Source organism: Oncorhynchus tshawytscha, linkage group LG16 (assembly GCF_018296145.1).
Source record: "Oncorhynchus tshawytscha isolate Ot180627B linkage group LG16, Otsh_v2.0, whole genome shotgun sequence".
Classification (NCBI taxonomy): domain Eukaryota; kingdom Metazoa; phylum Chordata; class Actinopteri; order Salmoniformes; family Salmonidae; genus Oncorhynchus; species Oncorhynchus tshawytscha.
The window spans coordinates 38,356,488-38,381,395 of NC_056444.1; the positions used below are offsets into that span (position 1 = coordinate 38,356,488).

Below are 24,908 nucleotides of genomic sequence, written 5' to 3' on the forward strand. Positions count from 1 at the left end.
AGGCAGGCAATTTATTTAGGACAAGTGAGTTGTTCGCTTTTGATTCTATCCCTGATTGATTGGACTGATTGCAATGCCCTTTCTCTCCAGGCTGGAGAGAAAAGCTACTACGCTTTTCAGACACTTTCTACTTTCCCCATGGCATTCCCTGTGACTTCTCAGTATTTCATATTCATCATCTTCAAATAGGTGTCTTCATATAGCCATGTCGGCTGACTGTACCCATTATTACAGTAACATTACAGTGGCACAACAGTAGCAACGTTGTGTCACTTGTTGTGTCTGTATTTTCTCTGTATCTAATGTAGCAGCTCTTTATGGCCAATGAGGGCTATTGTTAGGGGGATTACTCAGTGTTTCCTTGACATCCATCCTCTCAGAACCTCTGATTGACAGCCCAGTTACTAATCCCTTATTTACTCAGCCCTGTTACTCTTGTTACGTTCCAAATGGCACCCTATAGCCCATAGGGCTCTGGTCAAAAGTAGTGTACTATGTAGAGAATAGGATGCCATTTGGGACACACACTCTCTGCCTCTAGAAGATGAGGTGATCCGCTGCTTCATCCATCCACAATCAGGCTGCTACATCACTACATACAAATCCCAGCTCCCACCTAAACAACACAATTATTACAATTTGTGATGAAGAGTAGGTGCATAAGACAGTGACTGGCGGCAATTCTGTAGCCCTTCTGAAAGTATTGATCAAATATGTACTCATATAGGGTGTATAGGTCTGTGTAGGGAAGGTGGATGGGGTGTCATGCTGTGGAGCTACAGTGTATGGGCCCTGGTCAAAAGTAGTGCACTATATAGGGAACACGGTGCTAATTGAGACACACTTGTTCCACTCTGTCAAGAGAACTGCATGGAAATGGCTCTGTCAAGTGTTCCTGACACCCTGTCATTCAACCGTCACTTCTGAAAAGACTGTATTGTTTGTTTGTTGCGTCGGCGACACAGCAGCCAACATGCAGATTGGTGCTCACTGCTGACAAAGAACAGTCAACAGAATGATATGATAGAGATGGTGACAATTACTTTTTTTTGTGCACATTTGGTAATTTTCACTCAAAAGGAAAGCAAAGAATTCTTATTTAAAGTAGTTGATGTATAGTCAATGACAGCCAACCCCTCTGAGTTGCTAGTGACTAGAGTACATCTACTGTTATTACTGCAATGAGGCATAATAATTGGACCTACATGTGCCCTCTAATACACTGCTTGTTATTTGGTGCATTATCTACTATGACTGGGGGTGCATCCAAAATGACACACTATCCCTGACATAGTGCATGACTTTTGACCAGAGTCCTATGTGCCCCGGTCAAAAGTAGAGCACCATATAGGGTGTAATTTTGTACCCAGCCTGTAACTTTAGAAACAAAAAACTGCTGTGAAATACGATCTACTGTTTTTTGACAAAGATATGACTGGAAGTTAATATTTTCTGCTGATAGTGAATGGCGGAAGAGGGGATATTAGAGGGGCTAATGTCCCGTACTGTGCATGTCCCTGAATATATTTACATGTCAGTTGTATCCATGTTGAGATTGAATTGACAGCCTTAACTGTACTATAGATAAACACGGTGCATCACCTCTCTCTCCCGACTCCGCTGCCTTTTTAATGTTTGATAAAAGCATAGCACTACTGGGTATAGCTTTCATTGTATTACCCGGCTGATCCCCCCCCCACATCAGTTTATGAGTCTGTAATCTCCTGCCTTACACAATGACGGCCTAAACCGTTTAACCCTGCGGGGAGCGGGGAGCGTTGATACAAGCGTCAGGCGAACACTGTTCCTCTGAAAAAGAGTCTTCTCCAGAGCCGCCCCAGCCTCTGAGCTCCATAAGACCTGGTTTGTTAGAGGAGCAACGTTGGCTTTTTTTTTCATTCCCCCCCCCTGCTTTTCTTTTCTCCTTGTCTCTCTGGCGAATTAAATTTTGCTGTTCTCCAAGCGACAGCTTAAACGCAGACAATCTTATCAGGAGCTGTGCAAGCGGTTTGAAAGACGATGATTGAAGCACACTGAAGTATTTCCAATGTAGAGAAACCTTTCAGGAGTCTTTAATTGCGAGGAGCGGTTTTTGGTGGCCCCTCCCCCAACACCTCCATAACTTATCCCCCCCAAAAAAAAAAAAAATCTTTCTTTCTGTCTGTCTGTTGGTCTGCCTGTTGACATGGGAATAGTATTCTGCCCCAGTGTGTAGATAGGAAGGCCTTAGAGATCCACTGAAATAGAGCAGGTCTACAGCATAGGCATGAATTGCCTTTCACTTGATCTATTCTAGACAGTGAATGACAATCAAAAATATTCTGGGGGTACCCTCCCCATCCTTCCCCTCTTAATGCTGCTATATGTAATTACTTTTCCATTTCAAAATCAGTATCTTTTGTTTGATTATTTACTTGTTTTAAAATGGCCACCTTTTCTCTCTCCTTAGTCGTACATGGAGGACCACTTGAAGAACAAGAACCGCCTGGAGAGGGAGTGGGAGGCGATGTGTGGTTACCTGGCTGAGCCCGGTGACTGTGACGTGGGCCAGGGCCAACACAACACCAAGAGGAACCGCTCTGACACCGTGGTTGTCTGTAAGTGTTGTTACACACCTCTGACCGTGTGCAGTCTGACCACATCTCTCAGGAGCCGATTACTAGGTTATTCCAGTGTTATTTCTGGCCATGTGAACTGACACTGAAATACAGTATTTCCGATTCCATGTCATTTATCAACAATGAAATGTTTCAATCGAGGAAAAGCAAAAAATGTGTGGTGTATTATGTATTTCTACGACAGATGATCATTCCAGAATCACCTTGAAGGCTGAGAATAACCATGGCAACTCGGATTACATCAATGCTAGCCCAATTGTGAGTATCATTCCGCGTCCCATACTCCTTTACTTTATGTTTCTTTTACACTTTGTGGTTGCAGCTCTACACAAAGACCTATTGAGGTTGGATTTTATATTGAAATTAAATGTGTTTTTGTGACTTGTCATTAATTTTCCCATTGAACCTTTTGTCTTTGTTCCTCACATTTTGCACCTCAATGGATTCGCAGTGTCTTGTGAATTAATAGTTTGTCACCTTCCCTGTTTTGAAATGGCTGCTCTCTTGAGATACCAGCTCTGCTTTGACGTATTCATCCCAAAAGAATGGTGGTTTATTATTATTTGGACTCGGTAATGTTTCCCCTGAACAAATCCAAAATGGCCCAAATATCGGGAAAGTTTAGGGTTATATTCCTGTCTTTTTCACATTTCACAATAAAGGCTATTTCTGATTTCCCCTGCGACTTCTAGAGAAGGATTCCATTAAAAAAGAACAGTAAACTATGCATTTCAAATACAGTAGGAAATCTCTTGGAGAGAGATGGGGATGGGTTCCTCCACATTTGGGCTAAAAGCCTATTACTGTATAGCACAGAACAAAACTAACTGGAAGTTTGCAAACATCTATTTATTGTATATTCTTCATTTTAATGCATACATAATGCATTACGTAATAATGATACCATGTTTTTTATGATAACAATCTATTTTTATTTTGGCTTCTGAAGCCGTAGTATTTTGAGTGATTGTCAGACAGAAATTCACTTTCGACTATGTCAAGTCATATGAGTAACGTCAACTTGCCAACATTACGACCAGGAATACGACTTTCTCGAAGCGGATCCTCTGTTTGGACCACCACCCAGGACAATGGATCTGATCCCAGTATGCGACCCAAAACAACGGCGCCGCAGAAGGGTCAGACAGAGCGGTCCTCTGGTCAGGCTCCGTAGATGGGCACATTGCTCACTGCTCCCGAGTATACTACTCGCCAATGTCCAGTCTCTTGACAACAAGGTAGACGAAATTCGAGCAAGGGTTGCCTTCCAGAGAGACATCAGAGATTGTAACATTCTCTGTTTCACGGAAACATGGCTCACTCGGGATACGTTATCAGAGTCGGTACAGCCACCCGGTTTCTTCACGCATCGCGCCAAACAGAAACAAACATCTCTCTGGTAAGAAGAAGGGCGGGGGTGTATGCCTTATGATTAACAAGTTGTGGTGTGATCATAACAACATACAGGAACTCAAGTCCTTTTGTTCACATGACCTAGAATTCCTTACAATGAAATGCCAACCGCATCATCTACCAAGAGAATTCTCTTAGATTATAATCACAACTCTATGTAAACTGGAAACCACATATCCTGAGGCTGCATTTATTGTAGGTGGGGATCTTAACTAGGGGTCTGGCTAGCGGGACAACTTCCGGTGAAACTGCAGGGTGCGCAATTCAAATAAATAATCATAAATGTTATGGATTTTAAACATTTATGTACATATAAGTGTCATATATCGGCTGAAAGGTTACATTCTTGTTAATCTAACTGCACTGTCCGATTTACAGTAGCTATTACAGCGAAAACATGCCATGCGATTGTTTGAGGACAGCGCCCCACACCAAAATATTTTTCCACCAGCACAGGTTTCATACATTCACATATAAAGCTAAATTATTCACTTACTTTTTGAAAATCTTCTTCTGATTTGTCATCCAAAGGTTCCCAGCAATAACATGTAGTCTCATTTTGTTAGATAAAATCCTTCTTTATATCCCAAAAAGTCAGTTTAGTTGGTGCCATCAATTTGAGTAATCCACTCGTTCAACTTTGTTTCAACAAGTCAAAATACGTTTCTATTTACTCCTCAGATAATCTAAAATGTAATCAAACTATAATATTTATTTTGGAAAGAAGTATGTTCAATAGGAAACCAATTTTAGCAGGTGTGTAATGTCTTCATGGCGCGTGCGAGAACGAATTTCCAAGACTGTGTCCCTCTACTATAACTAATGTATATTATTTGTTTTTGAAGTTACAAGCCAGAAACCTTGAACATAGACTGCTGACACCCTGTGGAAGCCATAGAAATTGCATCCAGGGAGCTAATTTTCAATATGACCTTTCTCTTGCTTTTGTAAGAGGATGGTCTCTCTTTGGATTTTCTCCTACAATATCTATTGTGTTATATTTTCCTACATTATTTTAACATTTCTACAAACTTCAAAGTGTTTTTTCCCAGTGGTACCAATTTTATGAATATCCTGGCTTCAGGGCCTGAGCTACAGGTAGTTTACTTTGGACATGTCATTCAGGCAGGAAGTGGAGAAAAAAGGGGCCTAGCCCTAAGAAGTTAACAAAGCTAATCTGAAAACAAGGCTCCCTAAATTTTATGAGCATATCGAATGCGCTACCTGACCTGACAGCATTCTGGATCATTGCTACTCTAACTTCCGCGACGCATGCAAAGACCTCGCTCACCCTCCTTTCGGCAAATCTGACCACGACTCCATTTTGTTGCTCCCAGCCTTTAGACAGATAATTAAACAGGAAACACCCATGCTCACGTCTGTTCAACACTGGTCCGACCAATCTGATTCCACACTTCAAGATTGCTTCGATCACGTGGACTTGGATATGTTCCGGATAGCCTCAGACAACAACATTGATGTATATGCTTATTCGGTGGGCGAGTTTATTAGCAAGTGCATCGGTGATGTTGTACCCACGGTGACTATTAAAACCTTCCCCAACCAGAAACCGTGGATTGATGGCAGCATTCGCACAAAACTGAAAGCGCGAACCACTGCTTTTAATCATGGCAAGGCAACCGGAAACATGACCGAATACACACAGTGTAGCTATTCCCTCCGCAAGGCAATCAAACATGCTAAGCGTCAGTATAGAGACAAAGTAGAGTCACAATTCAATGGCTCAGACACGAGACGTATGTGGCAGGGTCTACAGTCATTCACGGATTACAAAAAGAAAACCAGCCCCATCGCGGACACCGACGTCTTGCTCCCAGACAAACTAAACAACTTTTTGCTCGCTTTGAGGACAATACAATGGCACTGACATGGCCCGCTACCAAAACCTGCGGGCTCTACTTCACTGCAGCCAACGTGAGTAAAACATTTAAACGTGTTAACCCTCGCAAGGCTGCCGGCCCAGACGGCATCCCAAGCCACGTCCTCAGAGCATGCACAGACCAACTGGCTGGTGTGTTTACGGACATATTCAATCAATCCCTATCCCAGTCTGCTGTTCCCACATGCTTCAAGAGGGCCACCATTGTTCCTGTTCTCAAGAAAGCTAAAGTAACTGAGCTAAATGACTATTGCCCATTAAAGCTTACTTCCGTCATCATGAAGTGCTTTGAGAGACTAGTCAAGGATCATATCACTTCCACCCTACCTGACATCCTAGACCCACTCCAATTTGCTTACCGCCCCAGTAGGTCCACAGACGACACAATCGCAATCACACTGCACACTGCCCTAACCCATCTGGACAAGAGGAATACCTATGTAAGAATGCTGTTCCTCGATTACAGCTCAGCATTTAACACCATAGTACCCTCCAAACTCGTCATTAAGCTCAAAACCCTGGGTCTCGACCCCGCCCTGTGCAACTGGGTCCTGGACCTTCTGACGGGCCGCCCCAAGGTGGTAAAGGGTAGGAAACAACATCTCCACCCCGCTGATCCTCAACACAGGGGCCCCACAAGGGTGCATTCTCAGCCCTCTCCTGTACTCCCTGTTCACCCATGACTGCGTGGCCATGCATGCCTCCAACTCAATCATCAAGTTTGCAGACGACACTACAGTGGTAGGCTTGATTACCAACAATGACGAGACGGTATACAGGGAGGAGGTGAGGGCACTCGGAGTTTGGTGTCAGGAAAATAACCTCATACTCAATGTCAGCAAAACAAAGTAGATGATCATGGACTTCAGGAAACAGCAGAGAGAGCACCCCCCTATCCACATCGATGAGACAGTAGTGGAGAAGGTGGACAGTTTTAAGTTCCTCGGCGTACACATCACAGACAAACTGAAATGGTCCACCCACACAGACAGCGTGATGAAGAAGGCGCAACAGTGCCTCTTCAACCTCAGGAGGCTGAAAAAATTTGGCTTGTCACCGAAAACACTCACAAACTTTTACAGATACACAATCGAGAGCATCCTGTTGGGCTGTATCTCCGCCTGGTACGGCAACTGCTCCCTCCACAACCGTAGGCTCTCCAGAGGGTAGTGAGGTCTGCACAATGCATCACCGGGGGCAAACTACCTGCCCTCCAGGACACCTACAACACTCGATGTCACAGGAAGGCCAAAAAGATCATCAAGGACAACAACCACCCGAGCCACTGACTGTTCACCCCGCTATCATCCAAAAAGCGAGGTCAGTACAGGTACAAAGCTGGGACCGAGAAACTGAAAAACAGCTTCTATATCAACGCCATCAGACTGTTAAACAGCCATCACTAACATTGAGTGGCTGCTGCCAACATACTGAGTCAAATCTCTAGCCACTTTAATAATTAAAAATTAAATGTAATAAATGTATCACTAGTCACTTTAAACAATGTCACTTTTTATAATGTTTACATACCCTTCATTGTTCATCTCATATGTATATACTGTACTCTATACCATCTACTGCATCTTGCCTATGCCGCACGGCCATCACTTATCCATATATTTATATGTACATATTCTAATTAATTCCTTTACACTTGTGTGTAAAAGGTAGTTGTTGTGAAATTGTTAGATTACTTGTTAGATATTACTACACTGTCGGAACTAAAAGCACAACCATTTTGCTACACTCGCATTAACATCTGCTAACCATGTGTATGTGACCAATAAAATTAGATTTGATATGATTTTGATTTGACAATGAAATGACAATTGGAGTTGTTTCTCCACTCTTCCATGTTGCTATTAGTAGTTGGAGTCGGTTATGCTGTGCTTGCCCTTAGTAAAAATAATACATGTGTGAAATTTGTATTTTCACATGTCAATTGGCTGTTTTCACATGTTGAGTTAAAATTTCACATGAAACCATATTTTCACGTGTATTAAATTGACAGTTCACATGTTAACACCACTTTTTCACGTGAGGAGAATTACATGTTTTCACCTTATATGTGAATTGCAAGTTCATATTTTAAAAACATGAACTTTTTAGCTAGTCAATACACTGCTAGTCCGAAGAAAGTTCTTGCTTCCGTTGTCTCTTGATGAACAAAGTGTGTCTCACGACCATCAAGCTGTAAAGCAAGGGCGGTCAGTCTAGTCAACACGACCTGTGAGCGTGTTGTGCTAGCCAAGTTAGCTAAAGCCTTGTGACGAGAGCTAACCAAGTCTCGATAGCTAGCCTTGTGACGAATTCTACCCTCAGCAAAACTTTCCTTCAGTCAGTACTCAACACTATCGACAGGAGCTGAGGTCCTATTTTCTGCAGCATTAACCTCTCAGTTCGCGTGAGAACAGTTAAGCAGGAAGACAGGAATCTAGTCTTGCTGAGGAGAGCTTTTCAGGAGCGCAGTCACATCCGCAAGAAAGAGAGGTGAGAATGACCAGTTGCAGGTGAGAGGCTCCCTTTATTGAGGAGAGGGGCTCACATCACTCGCCACTCAACCTGTTTGTCTCCAACAGAAGCTGTGCGGTTGGATTCTTCGAGCTTGATGACCCGCCCTAAGTTGTAAGCCATAAGTGACACATCGAAACAAGTATTAAAAATAGAACAATCACATGTGAAAATCACATTTGCAGTTTCACATGTAAGAAAACTATACATGTAAATCTAACTTTCACATGTTGAACTGCAACTTCACAAGTGAAAAACAATCACATTTGAAAATCACATATGCAATTTTACATGGAAGAAAGCTCCATGTTAAAATATCACTTTATGTGGAATTTCAAGTTCACATGTGGGGATGAAATAGTGTGAAAAGGTGGCTTTAACATGTTGCACTAGTAATATTTCCACATGTGTAATACCATTCTGTAAAAAGCTTCCTTAGCCTACCTGAGTGTAATAATTAATCCATCCACTGCATTATTATTGTAGTCCTCAATGGTGTTGCATTGATATACATGTATTCTTAGCGCTACCACTAGGGAGAGATTCTGAGAGTTCTGGTAGTTGATGTATAACTTAATTGTTTGGACCGAGTGAAAAACAAAATGCGATTTTTCCATTCACATGAGTGTAGCTAAGTTAAGTAATTAGCTAGCCAGCTGACTTTTGTATGCAAGACAATGAGAACAAGATGGCATTTCGGATCATTTTATATTTCCATATATTTTGGCTATCAAATGGTTTTACAAACGAGGGCCATATTGAGTGTATTTACATGTGATCATATGAACCATGCTAATGATATGTACAACATTTTAGAAGGTTACTTTTTATGACATTTCTATCTAATGGTTGCATGCTAATCGCTAACCGCTAGCTAGCTTAGTGATAGGCGATAACTAGCATTCCATTTCGTCCTAGTTAGCTATTTTTAGCTTCTGTAATTCTTAGCTGTCCATTGGTTTTTGTTACATTTAATACACACGCCTAAAACGGATTTGAATGTATTTGAAAATGTGTGAATGTGTTTGCTTTTGGAATGAATGTAAACATATACTTTTTCTACAGAGAGATGATTTCTGGGCTGTCTAGAGTTAATCACTTAACTCAAGTTAACTTTTTGTAATTTATGTGGACTAATGTAAACTCACCCCATTCCGTACAAATGTGCGCAACCGCAACATTCAAACGAGGTTACAAAGAAAACTAATGGGACTGTAGCGACTGTGTTGACGTCAAAATCGGGGGTGTGAACTAGGTTTCTATTCAAGTATTGATCGACATGGTAATTGGCTCTATAGTATTGGAGAAAAGTTGAAAAAAACTGACCCTCCGTTACATCTTGACGTGTCATGTCGTAACGTACAGCGCGCATGAAGCAACTATTTCTGTCTTACAATCTCTCTCCACCAGGTGTAGCAGTTCTATCATCCTTTAAAAACAAGAAATGGCCAGTGACGGGGGTAAGGGGGATACCTAGTCATGTTTTTCATCATCATTGCATGCGATCATCATTCTCAAAGCAGCTGTTTACTTCTAAGATCACTTTAGCATCGCCCTAAAAACCCGATTCAAGTTCGACACAAACCTTCAAATAGGTATATAATGACACATTATATAAACTCTTTATAGTGTTTTATTTACATTTTAGAGGCGATAAGGTGATAAGTTGGACAGATCAAGTGAAAAAAAGCAATTTTCCCACACAACATCTCTCCTCACTATCACGCATTAGTTTCGCTTCCCCACCCGCCATTTTTAAAAAGACCCGACGGGGCTCATTGCCTGTTTGAATTATGCAGAAACGGGCAGCGTTTAGGTCATGTAATTGATTCTGTTGGAAAGGGGAGAAATTGTGCTTTACAATGGTATTGACATTACAGTTGATCTGGAAGTATTACGTTTTTGTGGCGCTAAAATAAGGGCAATTGTACGGACCAAGGCGATGTACTAGTTTACGTGAGTTTACGTTAATCTTTTTAAATTGGGATTAATCACATTATCTTATAGCATTCAAAATACATTGAAAACATCCAAAATACATAACCTATACAGGTAAAAGCAACAATGTGATGTCAAAACAAGTTGACATCGAGGTTAAAGGGATATTTTGGCAGAGGCGCTTTATCTACCCCATAGTCAGATGAACATTTGGATACCATTTGTTCGTCTCTGTGTCCTGCATGAAGTAAGTTAGAAGTAGTTCCATGAGCATTGCTAACTAAATACCCTCTATACTTCCAGTTGTTGCGCTAACGCTATTTAGCAATTGCGCTAGTGCTAGTTATCATCTTCCTTCAAACTGCACGCAGAGACATAAAATGGTATCCACAAGTTCATCTGACTCTGGGGATGTAGATAAAGGGCCTCATTGCCAAAATCCCTTTAAAGAAAGTGTCATTTATCAATTTACCTGACTTTGCAAACAGTTACTTTGAACAAAATCAAGACATCAATATTCTTGTAATGCTTTTTATTTTAAGGAAATTACAGCTCAATTTGAGCAGATTCTGATTTTGCGATTAATCAAAGCAAATCCTGCAACCAACGCAATTACATTTTTAAATGTTTGAAAGCCCTATTTTAAACTGAACAGTCAATATTATGAGATTGAGAGAAATTGATAATAAATATACATTGGAACTCAACCTCAGTGTTGGCCCTCAGTCTAATGGTCAAGACATTGTCTTTGCCTGTGGGAGACCTGGGTTCTAATCCCACTGGTTACAAAAGCACATGTGAAACTTAAATGTAATAATTTAGGAAACCACAAATGAAAATGTGAAACATCCATGTGAAAGTATGCAAATGTCAGGAAACCACGTCTGACACATGTAAAAATAGATATTTGTGTGTTCATACATTTTTTTTGTACACTTTTTTTGTAAGGGTGGTGCAGAGCAGAGTAGACAGTAATCAGTGATCCAGTGCTGTATGGATGAAAGCATGGTAATTATACCACAACGGGACCCCTGGCTGAGCCCTGTGAAACTGCCATAATTACGTCTGTCAATGCGCCCTCCTCCTCCTTATTATCCCAAGAGAAAAAGTCAATCATTTGTCATCTTTTTCTTGGAATGTGGAGTTCGAGTAGTAAGTGGGTGGTAAGAAGGACGTCTTCTCTACCCCCACAGTCAGGGAGGGGTGACACACAACAACAACGTAGGGCATTTTCATACTAGTTTAGGGCTATAGTTCAAGTATTTGTTGCATTTTATTTCTTTTATTTGGTCTGGATGGTTTCACATTGCCAAATGTCAAACAAACAAAAATTCCTATACAAAACCATGTGTCTATGCAAATCATTTGTTTATTTGTCTTCTGCACCCTACAGCCTTGTCCAGAGACTTGTAACTTATTTATGTTGGTGGTAGAGCTCATGCATGGGTTTGTCCCAAATGGCAACCCATTCCCTATATAGGGCTCTGGTCAAAAGTAGTGCACAGCAAAGGAATACTGTGCCATGTTGGACGTAGCCCTTGGTTTCAATCATGGTCTCAGTCATACTTGGCTTAGATTTTGATATTCTGTTAGATTTTTTCAATCAGACTTACTTGTAAGGAAAGTCAGTAAGATTTAAGATGTGTTAGCAAGGCATTGAATTGCAAGATGTTAATTGCAATGATATTTTCCTCAAACCTTAAACGAAAGCTTTTATTTGGTAAAGATTCTGGTTTTCCAAGGTCTTTCCCCACCCAACAGAGAGAGGAGAGCAGGAGAGAAGCTGAAATACGGAGGCCACCTTTTCATGTCCTACTTTTAGTATTCATACGGTGATGTCAGGCTGCACGTAGCTACTGTATGTCTGTGTCCTTGAGATTGCCTAACAGGGAGCTGGAGCTCTAGCTTTTAGCATCGAGTCTTTCATTTCTGTCAGGATAAAAAAAGGCATCTGCAGAATTTCAACTAGGCAGGAGAGAGTGTGATGCTAACAAAGCGCTGCTACCTAATAGAGTGGAAAAGTGCATTCATTTCTTTAGCTCTTCTCCAGAAATGCCATTTTGAATAACATGGTGAGGCAACGGGAATTCCAGGTGGTTTTATAAATATATGTGTAAAGCCAGGCGTGCTTTGATGGACTATGTTAGCTAGCTTTATATTATGGAAGTGTGTTGAGTTTGTGCAGCTATACTCTTCTATATCTCATGCTGCACATCTGTACTAAAGGTTATTGGGATTTAGTTCAACCTCTATAATCATCTCCCCTAGTCTGTGCTAATAAAACCACTCTGATATCTCCTCAAGAAAGAAGTTCATAAAAGGAAGAGAAGACGGCCATTAAAGACAAGGCAATCTACTGTGTCTCTTAGCACATCCTGGTATTATTATCTGGTTGCATCCCAAAATTACACCCTATTCCTTATATAGTTTACTACTTTTGACCAGAGCCCTATGGACCCTGGTTAAAAGTAGTGCACCTCTCTGTAATTGCTCCAGCCTGAAATGGCTCCCTGTAACCATAAGGGTTGTGCTGCACGATTGCATCCATTTCCATAGTAATGGATGTGGATGTCACTCACTGGAGTGTCATCCGTTGGAGATTCAGGACTGATCTCTGGGCAACACAAAGGTTTCATCCCTGTCTTCTTCTCCCTATTACGAGATAGATGCTTATCTCAAATTGCAATGCAAGACTATTGCATGAATGTGTTGTATTATGAACCTTTGCAGTATAAAAACACTGAAGAGAACATAAAAAGGCTATGATTCTTTTTACGGAAAACAGAACTGGAATATCAGAATATCCCGTAATACCGAAAATACAGCAAAAACTGTTTTTTTTTTGCGCATTACAAAATGGGACCCAATAAAGTGAAGTGCTAGCAATAAACCCACACTGCTAACCCTAATGCCTAACCCTAAAAAAAGTAAAACATCTATCAATTTTACACTAGCCAATTTTTTACTTTGCATTTAGCCTATCTAAGGGAAATAGGTCAGTTCTGCCTCCAGGACAAGACTCATGACAATAAACGTCAACTTGCGTTTATTTGGAGAATACAAATTCTGTTGCACCCCTTCATTACACTGAATTTCTACATCTCTTCCGTAAGGAAAAAAATGGCTTTGTCTGAGTGTAACAAAATGGCTGAATTCCAAATGGTTTACTTATGTCTTTTCTATTCTGCTTCTCCTTTCAAATAATATTTCATTTGCAATTTGGCTTGCAATATCTGATATTTACAAAAAGATCTCACTGTTTTAAGTTTCTCCAAGTGTCAAATTTCGTAGTTGCTCCAATCAAATCTTGAAGTGTTTTGACACCCTGGGTTGACTCCTCCTGCTCAGCATTGTTTTGTTTCTCCAAAGGTTAAGGTTTTGGATAGGGCAAAAAAAAGTCTACCACTGGGATTGAACACGCGACCTTCGTATCCGGAATCATGGAATTATAGTGCTGAGTGATTAACTGTCATTTCAGGGGTTATCGGTTATTAAACAACTAATTGACCAACGTTGGTTCAATTAATTGAATTCCATTTTTAGCTCAATGCGCCGTTAGTCTAGAGTGAAGTCAAATATTTTCAGAGATAAATCAAGTCAAGAACTATGTGGGATGCTGGGCCGAGTTGTAGTTTTCATTAGCAAATATTCAACATAGGTAACCATAATCCTGTATTTTCAATCTTGGATAGAGACGGATCAGGGAGGAAGAGGCGAAGCACAAGGTTTCACTCTTGCCAAAATCTGTCCAAAATAAACCCAATGTGTTTCTATGGGCTTATTTTGGACCTAAGCTTGTTGCCTGCTTTCCTGCCTTTGGGACAACGACTCCCATTGTTAGCACAGAGACATGAGCATCTCATCATTATATACAGATCTCTGGAAAGATGCATTTTTACGCCTGTTACGTTATGTTAGATACACACAGACTGCATAGACTGCATGAGCGAGGAATGTACGCAACACAACGACGAGCGGGACAGAGACAATTCGCCTTATCTACCTTGAAGAACTAGTCACATTAGTTTGTCAGACAGCTCTGCAGCATACTTAGGCAGGCTAGCTGAATAGGATGACTAAAGACAGTACAGTATGGGGAGCACATAGATAACATTAGATGGTTTGGCTGGCTGACTGCATCTGCCTGAGTGAGATGAGATCATGACTTTAAGACTTTAACGAATGAAAAATAATAAAGTCATCAAATAAAACCAAAGTAATATTCCCAACTGAAATATTCTATTATTTCATAGAATGTTCCCTATTGTTGGCTTTGGAATTTCCATTAAAAAGCTCTAAAAATCATTGTAATGTCATTATTTCATAATGCATTAAATGTTTTTTTTTAATTGAAAAACCGAACCGCCCTCAAAAAGCACTAATCGCTCAGCACTATGGGTTAACGCCAATCCGCCACCCCCATCCACATCGCCCTAGCAAAACCAAGGCCTGTTTGATAGTAATAGCCCCTAGTGGCCAGTTTTGAAGGCATTTCCCGACGTCCTCGGGACATGGACAGATGTCCAATTTCGAAGTTCATCTTGAGCGATTTGCCTGGATATTTGTTCCCCTTTGTTCATTGCCTTTCTCAGACTAATATGAATAGACAGAGAGGGAAGGCCAGCGTCTTGTTCTGTGGAGCTGGATGTAGAGCTGGTATCAAGCCCCTTGTCTTTAATAAAAAATAAAGCTTCAGGGGAAATTGCAGATCTGCTTTTATCCTTTCCTCAGCCCTCTGTATCACTGGGTTCTGCATGCCAACGCTCAACACACACGGGTGCGCACACATGGACACACACCCACACACTCACACACATACAGAACACACAAACACTAGCCCAACCCTCGGAGACACCCCTATCCCCTCTTCTAAAGGCCTCAGTGACATTCTCTGACTATCATCAATAATATGTTGGAGAGGCGATGTCATTTCCTTTACACATGAGCTTCCTTTAATCAGAAGCATTAAAGAATAACCATGCCTGGAGGATAAAGAGGGGGGAAGTAAGAGAGGGAGGAGAGAGAGGAGTGGATGGCTTGAGTGAAGAAGTGAGCAAGAAAACCTGGACAGCCATCGAGGAGAAAAGGCGGGAGCACTACCGATAGATGAATGGAAATGCTTTTACTCTTGTGTTGATGCTCTAACTGAAGACACAGGTTGTATCCCAAATGACACCCTATTTGCCCCATGTGCTCTGGTCAAAAGTAGTGCACTATATAGGGAGTAGGGTGCTATTTGGGACGCGACCAGGCCGTATGTTCTTGTCCCTTTTATACAATTTATAATAATAATAAACTCTTTTCCTTCCCCTCTTCTTCAAGATGGACCATGACCCGAGGAACCCCATGTACATCGCTTCACAAGGCCCTCTACCCTCCACCGTGGCTGACTTCTGGCAGGTAAAGCACAACCAATCATGAACTAACGATCAGTATTTGTTTGTGAGAGTGTTTGACATTTGTAAAAATAAAATTAAAAATAACACAGTGAACTTCATTAGAAACTGGTAGCATGATTACATTGGAAACTTTTCTTCAACTATGTGTATATTTATATAAGAGGAGATCATTTAACAAGATTATAATGAAGTATTTTTTTGCGCAGATCTGTGCTCTTTTCCGCCACGAAAATGAAACTATCAAATGTAGGATTACTGCAGGATTGTTTTCTTTTGCTGTAAATTATTATGATTGCCCTCGTGTAACAAAGTTTGTTGCATTATGATACATAACAGTAGCTTTCACCACTGTGAATATGACTACAAGGGCGATTTTCCAGCTTGCCATTTAGACCTGGCAACCCGGCAATGCTTTGCTGCCTCAGACGTATGCCGGGTTGCCAAATGGTGTTAATATGCATTAGTGTGAAAGCACCCAAGTCATTAGGGAGGATCATCACTCCCATACAGTCAAGTTAATGTATCAGCTGTGGCATTGCTGCATATGTAACATGTTATCATGGACCAGAGTGTCACGGTCTTCCTCCTCTTCTTCCGAAGAGGATAGGCGGAAAGGAGAGTCGGACCAAAATGCGGCGTGGTAAGTGTCCATGGTAAATCTTTAATAAAGAAAGTACTGACACTGCATACAAAACAATAAACAAATGACGACCGTGAAGCTACAAAATAGACCTGTGCTGACACAGGCCACTAACATAGACAATCACCCACAAACAAACAGTGCAACCCAGGCTACCTAAGTATGATTCTCAATCAGAGACAACTAATGACACCTGCCTCTGATTGAGAACCATACTAGGCCGAAACATAGAAATGCCCCAAAACATAGAAAAACAAACATAGACTGCCCACCCAACTCACGCCCTGACCATACTAAATAATGACAAAACAAAGGAAATAAAGGTCAGAACGTGACACAGAGATGCATCCCAAATGGCACCCTATTCCCTTCATAGTACATTACCTTTGATCATAGCCCTATGGTCCGAGACCAAAAGTACTGCACTATGTAGGGAATAGGGTGCCATTGGAGACGCAGACACAGACCAGCTGGCACCTTTAAGTCGGAAGTTTACATACCCTTAGGTTGGAGTCATTAAGAAAACTTGTTTTTCAACCACTCCACAAATTTCTTGTTAACAAACTATAGTTTTGGCAAGTCGGTTAGGACATCTACTTTGTGCATGACACAAGTAATTTTTTCAAAAATTGTTTACAGATAGATTATTTAAATTATAATTCACTGCATCACAATTCCAGTGGGCCAGAAGTTTACATACACTAAGTTGACTGTGCATTTAAACAGCTTGGAAAATTCCAGAAAATGATGTCATGGCTCAAGAAGCTTCTGATAGGCTAATTGAAATAATTTTAGTCAATTGGAGGTGTACCTGTGGATGTATTTCAAGGCCTACCTTCAAACTCAGTGCTTTTTTGCTTGACATCATGGGAAAATCAAAATAAATCAGCCAACACCTCAGAAAAACAATTGTAGACCTCCACAAGTCTGGTTCATCCTTGGGAGCAATTTCCAAACGCCTGAAGGTACCACGTCCATCTGTACAAGCAATAGTACGCAAGTATAAACACCATGGGACCACGCAGCCGTCATACCGCTCAGGAAGGAGACGTGTTCTGTCTCCTAGAGATGAACGTACTTTGATGCGAAAAGTGCAAATCAATCCCAGAACAACAGCAAAGGACCTTGTGAAGATGCTGGAGGAAACGGATACAAAAGTATCTATATCCACAGTAAAACGAGTCCTATATTGACATAACCTGAAAGGCAGCTCAGCAAGGAAGAAGCCACTGCTCCAAAACCGCCATAAAAAAGCCAGACTACGGACTATGTCCAATTAATCTACAATCAAGTTGTTGAATCATCTCAAGAATTAACAATTGAAACAGGATTCACCTGAGCTCAATTTCGAGTCTCATAGCAAAGTGTCTAAATACTTATGTAAATACGGTATATCTGTTTTCTATTTTTAATGCATTTGCAAACATTTCTAAAACCTGTTTTTGCTTTGTCGTTATGGGTATTGTGTGTAGATTGATGAGGAAAAAAGTAATTTAATCCATTTTAGATGAAGGCTGTAAACGTAACAAAATGTGGAAAAAGTGAAGGGGTCTGAATACTTTCCGAATGCACTGTACATTTCGTCATGGAGTCTGTATACCTGTCGTGCCACACAGAAGGAATGTTTTTCGTTATTGACGAGTCAGTTTTAGAAGAGATGATTGTTAATGCATTTTATTAATGTGCTGTCACTTCTCTTTAATGGAACATTTGTAAACGCCTTAATAAGAAAATGTTTGATTTGCTTGTTTGTTTTCTTTGTTGTCATTTCATAAAGTGAGTAAACAACATATCCATTATCAAAATTAAAATGAACAATTTGCAGCTGAATATTTGTCTTAGTTGACTCTAAAACTATCTTATCTCAACTTTAAAATAATTGACAATTAAAACAACAGTATGTCCAGAGTGATGGCCTTGAAAGGATAGCAATAAGTAATGCTTCTTTCAACTTTAAATATAGTTACATTGGCCTTGAATGCACTTAAAAACTCTTTACAAATAAACTAACAGAAAAATATGCAAATTGGTCTGTCTAATCCGCAGTGGGCTCCTGCAGTACTCGGAAAGTCTCTCTCTAATCCTCCCCTCCCTCCTTCCATCCCTCCGTATACCCAGCCTTCCACATTTCTTTCCTCCCTCTGTCCCCAGCCATTACCTCAGCTCCACCAGGGCCTCGCCCCCTCTGCTCGCTCTCGCTCTCTCTTTAGAGTTCAGGAAATAAGCCAATCACCATGAAGTTTCAAAGAGCTCCCAAACAGGGACCTTGACTTGGTTCTCTCGTTTTCTTCTCTGGTTGTGTGCTCAATAATGGAGAGGGGATGTCTAGTGACTAAATTACTTCAGAAGTGAATTAAATAAAAAGTCTACATTGAGCTTATTTGTTTATTCTTTCTGGCAGTATTTGTAAATTAGTAAAACAGGATTATTTCATTTGACACCTCTTCTTTGGTACGTACTGATAACTAACGTGGCTAGACGTGGGCACAGTTGGCTTGTAATGACACCGCTGGGCTGAATCACAGAGGTATGCCATTAGTTTATAGGCAGGTCCATTGTGTTTTTATTGCTCTCATAAAACCAGTGTTTCTTCCTCATTTTCCTAATGGCCGCGCTGGGCCTTTCTATCGTCCAAGGACCATTAGATTTTGATAAGATAATCAGATGAAATGGAGCGGATCAGTTGAGCTAGCTCAGATGGCGGAGAGAGCCAGGGGCACATGGGAGGCACTGTGTGACATCATCTGATCTACAATACAGTAGTTGTGCAGCTCAACTGATCACACGTTGGTGGCGGTACAGACCAATAACGATCGGTCACACAATCCTGTACAGTGTATAATAATGTATCTATGTTGCTGAATGGCTAACATTGACTTTGTTTGTTGAAAGCAGGGGAAAATAGAGATGTAGGAACATCAATTAATCACAACACATCATTATACATTTCTTAATGTGCTGCCAAAGTCCTGTGGGACCTTTCTGTGTTGCTGTATTAACTCCTACTGAATTAACTCCTACTGTATTAACTCTTACTGCATTAACTACCACTGCATTAACTCCTACTGCATTAACTCCTACTGCATTAACTTATACTGCATTGAATCATACTGCATTAACTCTCACTGTATTAACTCTCACTGTATTAACTCATACTGCATTAACTCATACTGCATTAACCCATACTGCATTAAGTCATACTGCATTAACTCATACTGCATTAACTCATACTGCATTAACTCTCACTGTATTAACTCCTACTGCATTGAATCATACTGCATTAACTCATACTGCATTAACTCTCACTGTATTAAATCTCACTGTATTAACTCATACTGCATTAACTCATACTGCATTAACTCTCACTGTATTAACTCCTACTGCATTAACTCATACTGTATTAACTCATACTGCATTAACTCATACTGCATTAACTCATACTGCATTAACTCCTACTGTATTAACTCCTACTGTATTAACTCTCACTGTATTAACTCATACTGTATTAACTCATACTGCATTAACTCCTACTGTATTAACTCTTACTGCATTAACTCATACTGTATTAACTCATACTGTATTAACTCTCACTGTATTAACTCCTACTGCATTAACTCATACTGCATTAACTCTCACTGTATTAACTCCTACTGTATTAACTCATACTGTATTAACTCCTACTGCATTAACTCTTACTGCATTAACTCATACTGTATTAACTCTCACTGTATTAACTCCTACTGCATTAACTCATACTGCATTAACTCTCACTGTATTAAATCTCACTGTATTAACTCATACTGCATTAACTCATACTGCATTAACTCTCACTGTATTAACTCCTACTGCATTAACTCCTACTGCATTAACTCTTACTGCATTAACTCATACTGTATTAAATCTCACTGTATTAACTCATACTGCATTAACTCATACTGCATTAACTCTCACTGTATTAACTCCTACTGCATTAACTCCTACTGCATTAACTCTTACTGCATTAACTCATACTGTATTAAATCTCACTGTATTAACTCATACTGCATTAACTCATACTGCATTAACTCTCACTGTATTAACTCCTACTGCATTAACTCCTACTGCATTAACTCTTACTGCATTAACTCATACTGCATTAACTCTCACTGTATTAACTCCTACTGCATTAACTCCTACTGCATTAACTCATACTGTATTAACTCATACTGCATTAACTCATACTGTATTAACTCATACTGCATTAACTCCTACTGTATTAACTCCTACTGTATTAACTCTCACTGTATTAACTCATACTGTATTAACTCATACTGCATTAACTCCTACTGTATTAACTCCTACTGTATTAACTCTCACTGTATTAACTCCTACTCTGTTAACTCCTTCTGTATTTATTCATATTATATTAACTTCTACTGTATGAGTGCCCTGTCTTTGTTAATATGACTAGATTGAAGCCCTCCTATGTTCTCTTGTGTCTTCAGATGGTGTGGGAGAGTGGCTGCGTGGTCATCGTCATGCTAACGCCCCTGTCTGAAAATGGAGTGAAACAGTGTCAACAGTACTGGCCAGACGAGGGCTCCAATGTCTACCATGTTTATGAGGTAAAGCAATTATCTTTGTTTAGGATGTGTTCTTTATTTGTTTAATATATTATTAATCTTTATTTTCATTCATTTGGTAACACTACTGTCCTTCCACATATCTGCTTGTAGTTGATTTGGTTCAGGGGTATCACTCAGAAAGAGTTCATGTAGAGTAATTGATATACTATAAGTGGTGATGCTGGCCAGAGGTTCTAAGCCCATTTTAGTGATTTTATTTCTATGATTCTCACTCCCATCTCTTGTGTCTGCAGGTGAACCTGGTGTCAGAACACATCTGGTGTGAGGACTTCCTGGTCAGGAGTTTCTACCTGAAGAACTTGCAGACCAACGAGACACGCACTGTCACGCAGTTCCACTTCCTTTCCTGGGTAGACCACAGCATCCCTGACTCAGCCAGGACACTGCTGGACTTCCGTAGGTAAGCCACCGTCTCTGTCTGATCGTCATTCTATGTCCTCTTTGACCTAGGACTGCAAAAATTCTGGTAACTTTCCCAAAATTCCCAGGTTTTCCAGAAATCCAAGTTAGAGGATTCCGGAATTCCTGCATATTCCTGGAAAACCTAGGAAGTTTGGTAAAGTTACCAGAATTTTGTAACCTTAAAGGGATACATCTGGATTTTGGCAATGAGGCCATTTATCTACTCCCCAGAGTCAGATGAACTCATGGATATAATTTTTATGTCTCTGCGTCCAGTATGAAGGAAGTAGTTTCGCGAGCCAATGCTAGCTAGTGTTAGCGCAATGACTGGAAGTCTATGGTATCTGCTACCATGCTAGCAGATAGACTTCCAGTCATTGCGCTAGCGCTAGTTAGCAAATGCACTAGTTAGAAAATTTCTTCAAACTGCAAACAGAGACAAAACATTTTTTTATCTTTGAGTTCATCTGATTCTTGGGAAGAAAAGGGCCTCTTTACCAAAATCCAGAAGTATCCCTTTAAGTATTAGCTTGCGATAACTATCCTTTTTTTGCTGCCATCCTTTCACCTGTCTACCTGTTCTCTCTGCTGCTCTGTTCCCTTTAACTCCTGTAGAGAATGGGTTTGTATAACGCCTCGATCACACCAACAGTGTCATTGCTCAAAATGGTACGCAGCGTCATCTGGATAGGTGGGCAACAAAAGTTCAACATTCACCTTCTGCTACCATTTCTGTCAAGCCGTCTACGGATACAGTTTGATGCATACGTTTGATAAATCCAACGTATCCCCCACACAGAACACACTGCAACTGCCTCTGCAACGCAATGCTGCAAGGCAAACACAGTGTTTCATTGGAGTTGAGTGTACTTCTGGTGTAACAAAATACAATGACACTGTCGGTGTGATCGAGCAACGCTTAATTGATCGTAGGGCTATTTCTCCCCTGCTCATGCAAGGCAGCAAATGAACCGTCCGCATGGCATGGCTTGAAAAAAAAAATAATTCAAACAGCCAATTAAATGGGACATGTCGAGCTAAAAAACCTGGGTGAATCGAAGGGAAAGCCAATGACTGCCTAACCTCTCCTCCCTGTTCTTCATCTGATGTGCACTGACAGAAGAGACCCCCAGGGAAACAGCCTGAAAGGAATGGGAAATCCCACTCCAAATGAGAATATGTCACAATTTAAACCAGTATGTTGCAAGCCCTCTAATTGTAGAGGTTCTGCAGGTTAGAGAGAGCTCACCATGCAAAAGGGTAATTGCAGTCACACTTGAGGTTATTTAATATCCAGCGCTCTCACTACAGAACACTACAGCCTCATGTAGCTGACGTGAGTCGGACTCACGCTCTCATGATGAGGTTTTCCTGCATACTACTTCAAAATCAGTGTCATCCTCAGCCACAGAGGGAAATTCCACTAGGACTAATGGTTAAGATGTTGGTTTCCTGGGTGAGTCTGAGGCTCAGATTCCACATGTGACACTCAATACGCCAGTCATGTAGCGGTTTTGGCCAACTATGAAATTAGCGGTTGCCAGTGTCATTTTTGTGATGTTGCAGCTAGTAATATGAGTCCAGTTGCATAGTCACAAAAGTGATCATTGGAAACTGTGTCTCTTCAGCCAAGCCTGTGCACACAATCTCTCTTTCCACTCCTCCCCTCAATTTCCTTCCCCTTTAGGTTTGCACGATACCTCCCACCTACTCAGATCACTCAAACTACTCAAAATGCCGGGTTCATTTGATGAATTACCTGTAAAAATGCATTTTCTTTTCACCCTACTTTGTTTAACATTTTTTCTTTCGCAAACAAATCTTTCCGAGTCTCATTAAAAAGTGTGTATTTCTCATTCATTTAGATGTTCCTTTTAAAATCTGGAATTATTTGGAATATGGTTTGTTTATAAATGTTAGCTCACGAAGATGACATGTGAAATGACATACAGTGCTAGTGTGTCACTAATGACTGTATATTAAATGATACGAGGGCAAATAATATTCCTGTGTAGGGTTAGAGAAAAATGTTCAGATGTATCCGTTTTCTTTTGGAACTTCTTGTCTAAATCACCTATGATATAGACCAATGTAGTCGATAGTTTCCATGGCAACGTCTTGGTGTAGACGGCTTGTTGGCCCCCACTGTGTGCCTGTGGTGTGTAGCGTTCATAATTGGGCAAGGTTAATGCGTCGCAGATCACGATATCTCGCCACCGGATCCATCATGGCAGTAAAAATACATGTCACAATATGGTGTTTTAAATGGTGCTTCATTCATTCTCGTTGTTCAACATGGACTTGACATTTTTGGGGGGGAGGATTGACAACGGGACTCCAAAGGTTTAAGCATTACGGACATTTTGTTTCATTTGTTGTTTTTTTTGTTGGTATATAGAGTACAGAATGCATAAGCAAAATGATCTGAGAAAAACAGCTGCCTCTAAATGTATAAACTGAATTTGTCCAGATCAGTGAAATACAGTAAGCAGCCTACACAGTATGTGACCCTTTTTTTGCGAGTCATCCACATATTTAAATTGATGCTATATGACTTTTATCAAATGTTATAGTGTACTCTAGCAAAGTTGAGCAGATGTTTTGCCCACATTGATACATTTCAAAGTGCTTCATGTTTTTACCCCTATTGTCGTGAAGTGTGATATTAAAGCAGATGCTTCTTTTATTACAGAAAGGTTAACAAGTGCTACCGGGGTCGGTCTTGTCCAATAATTGTCCACTGCAGGCAAGTATACTACTATACTAATAATTATAACCTTGTAACGATGCACATGCTGTGTAGATGTCAGTAACAATACATGACAGACTGAGAAGGAAGACACAGTTCAAGGCATCAGCATGCCTCAGTTCGACTGCTCGCATACTCCCTTAAAGACCTTTGTTTGGAAAAAAAATGTAAAGTTTGTCCATTTTGAGACGGCGTAGTCATCCTCAAAATAATCAAAGATGATTCATTTTGATGTTTGGTGCTGTATTTTTTTTATGAAACAATGTGCATGAAAATGAGTCATCTCTTGTTCAATGACAACAAAGACTTTATTGAAGAATCGCTACTGTTGACCAATGACCAACAAAGAGGCGTAGACTTTAGCTCTGAACTTCGGCTTGCCTCCAGAAGAAATGTTGTGTCGAAACAGCCGGAAAAAAACTCACCAAAGTCCAAAACGAACAAAAACTTTACGAAATGTCATCATAATACATGCACGAACTCTACCGAACTGTTTAGGCTGGGAAGCATGTGGACGGCCTTTAGTCACACTTACAGTACCTAAATTATGGATATATATTTTTTCTGATCATAATCACTGACCATACAAATGTGTCCTTATGGAAATCATATTGTAAATTTTTTTTTTCTTTAGTTAGTGAAGTTCCACTCGTTATTTAATATGGCAGGTATTTGCCTCTGTATTTTTAATAGTGAGTAGTGTTCAGTCATGC

At 40.5% G+C, this 24,908-nt stretch overlaps 1 protein-coding gene across 1 annotated transcript in view; it reads left to right on the forward strand.

Annotated features, from left to right (window-relative positions):
• Positions 1–24,908, forward strand: part of LOC112215143 (receptor-type tyrosine-protein phosphatase N2-like) — a 268,831-nt gene that overhangs the window by 235,487 nt on the left and 8,436 nt on the right. Inside the window, exons 14-19 of the mRNA XM_024374097.2 lie at positions 2,450–2,597; positions 2,803–2,876; positions 15,703–15,780; positions 20,904–21,023; positions 21,278–21,444; positions 24,139–24,192. Of these exons, the coding sequence (XP_024229865.2) occupies positions 2,450–2,597; positions 2,803–2,876; positions 15,703–15,780; positions 20,904–21,023; positions 21,278–21,444; positions 24,139–24,192 (641 nt within the window). The remainder of the gene's footprint in view (positions 1–2,449; positions 2,598–2,802; positions 2,877–15,702; positions 15,781–20,903; positions 21,024–21,277; positions 21,445–24,138; positions 24,193–24,908) is intronic.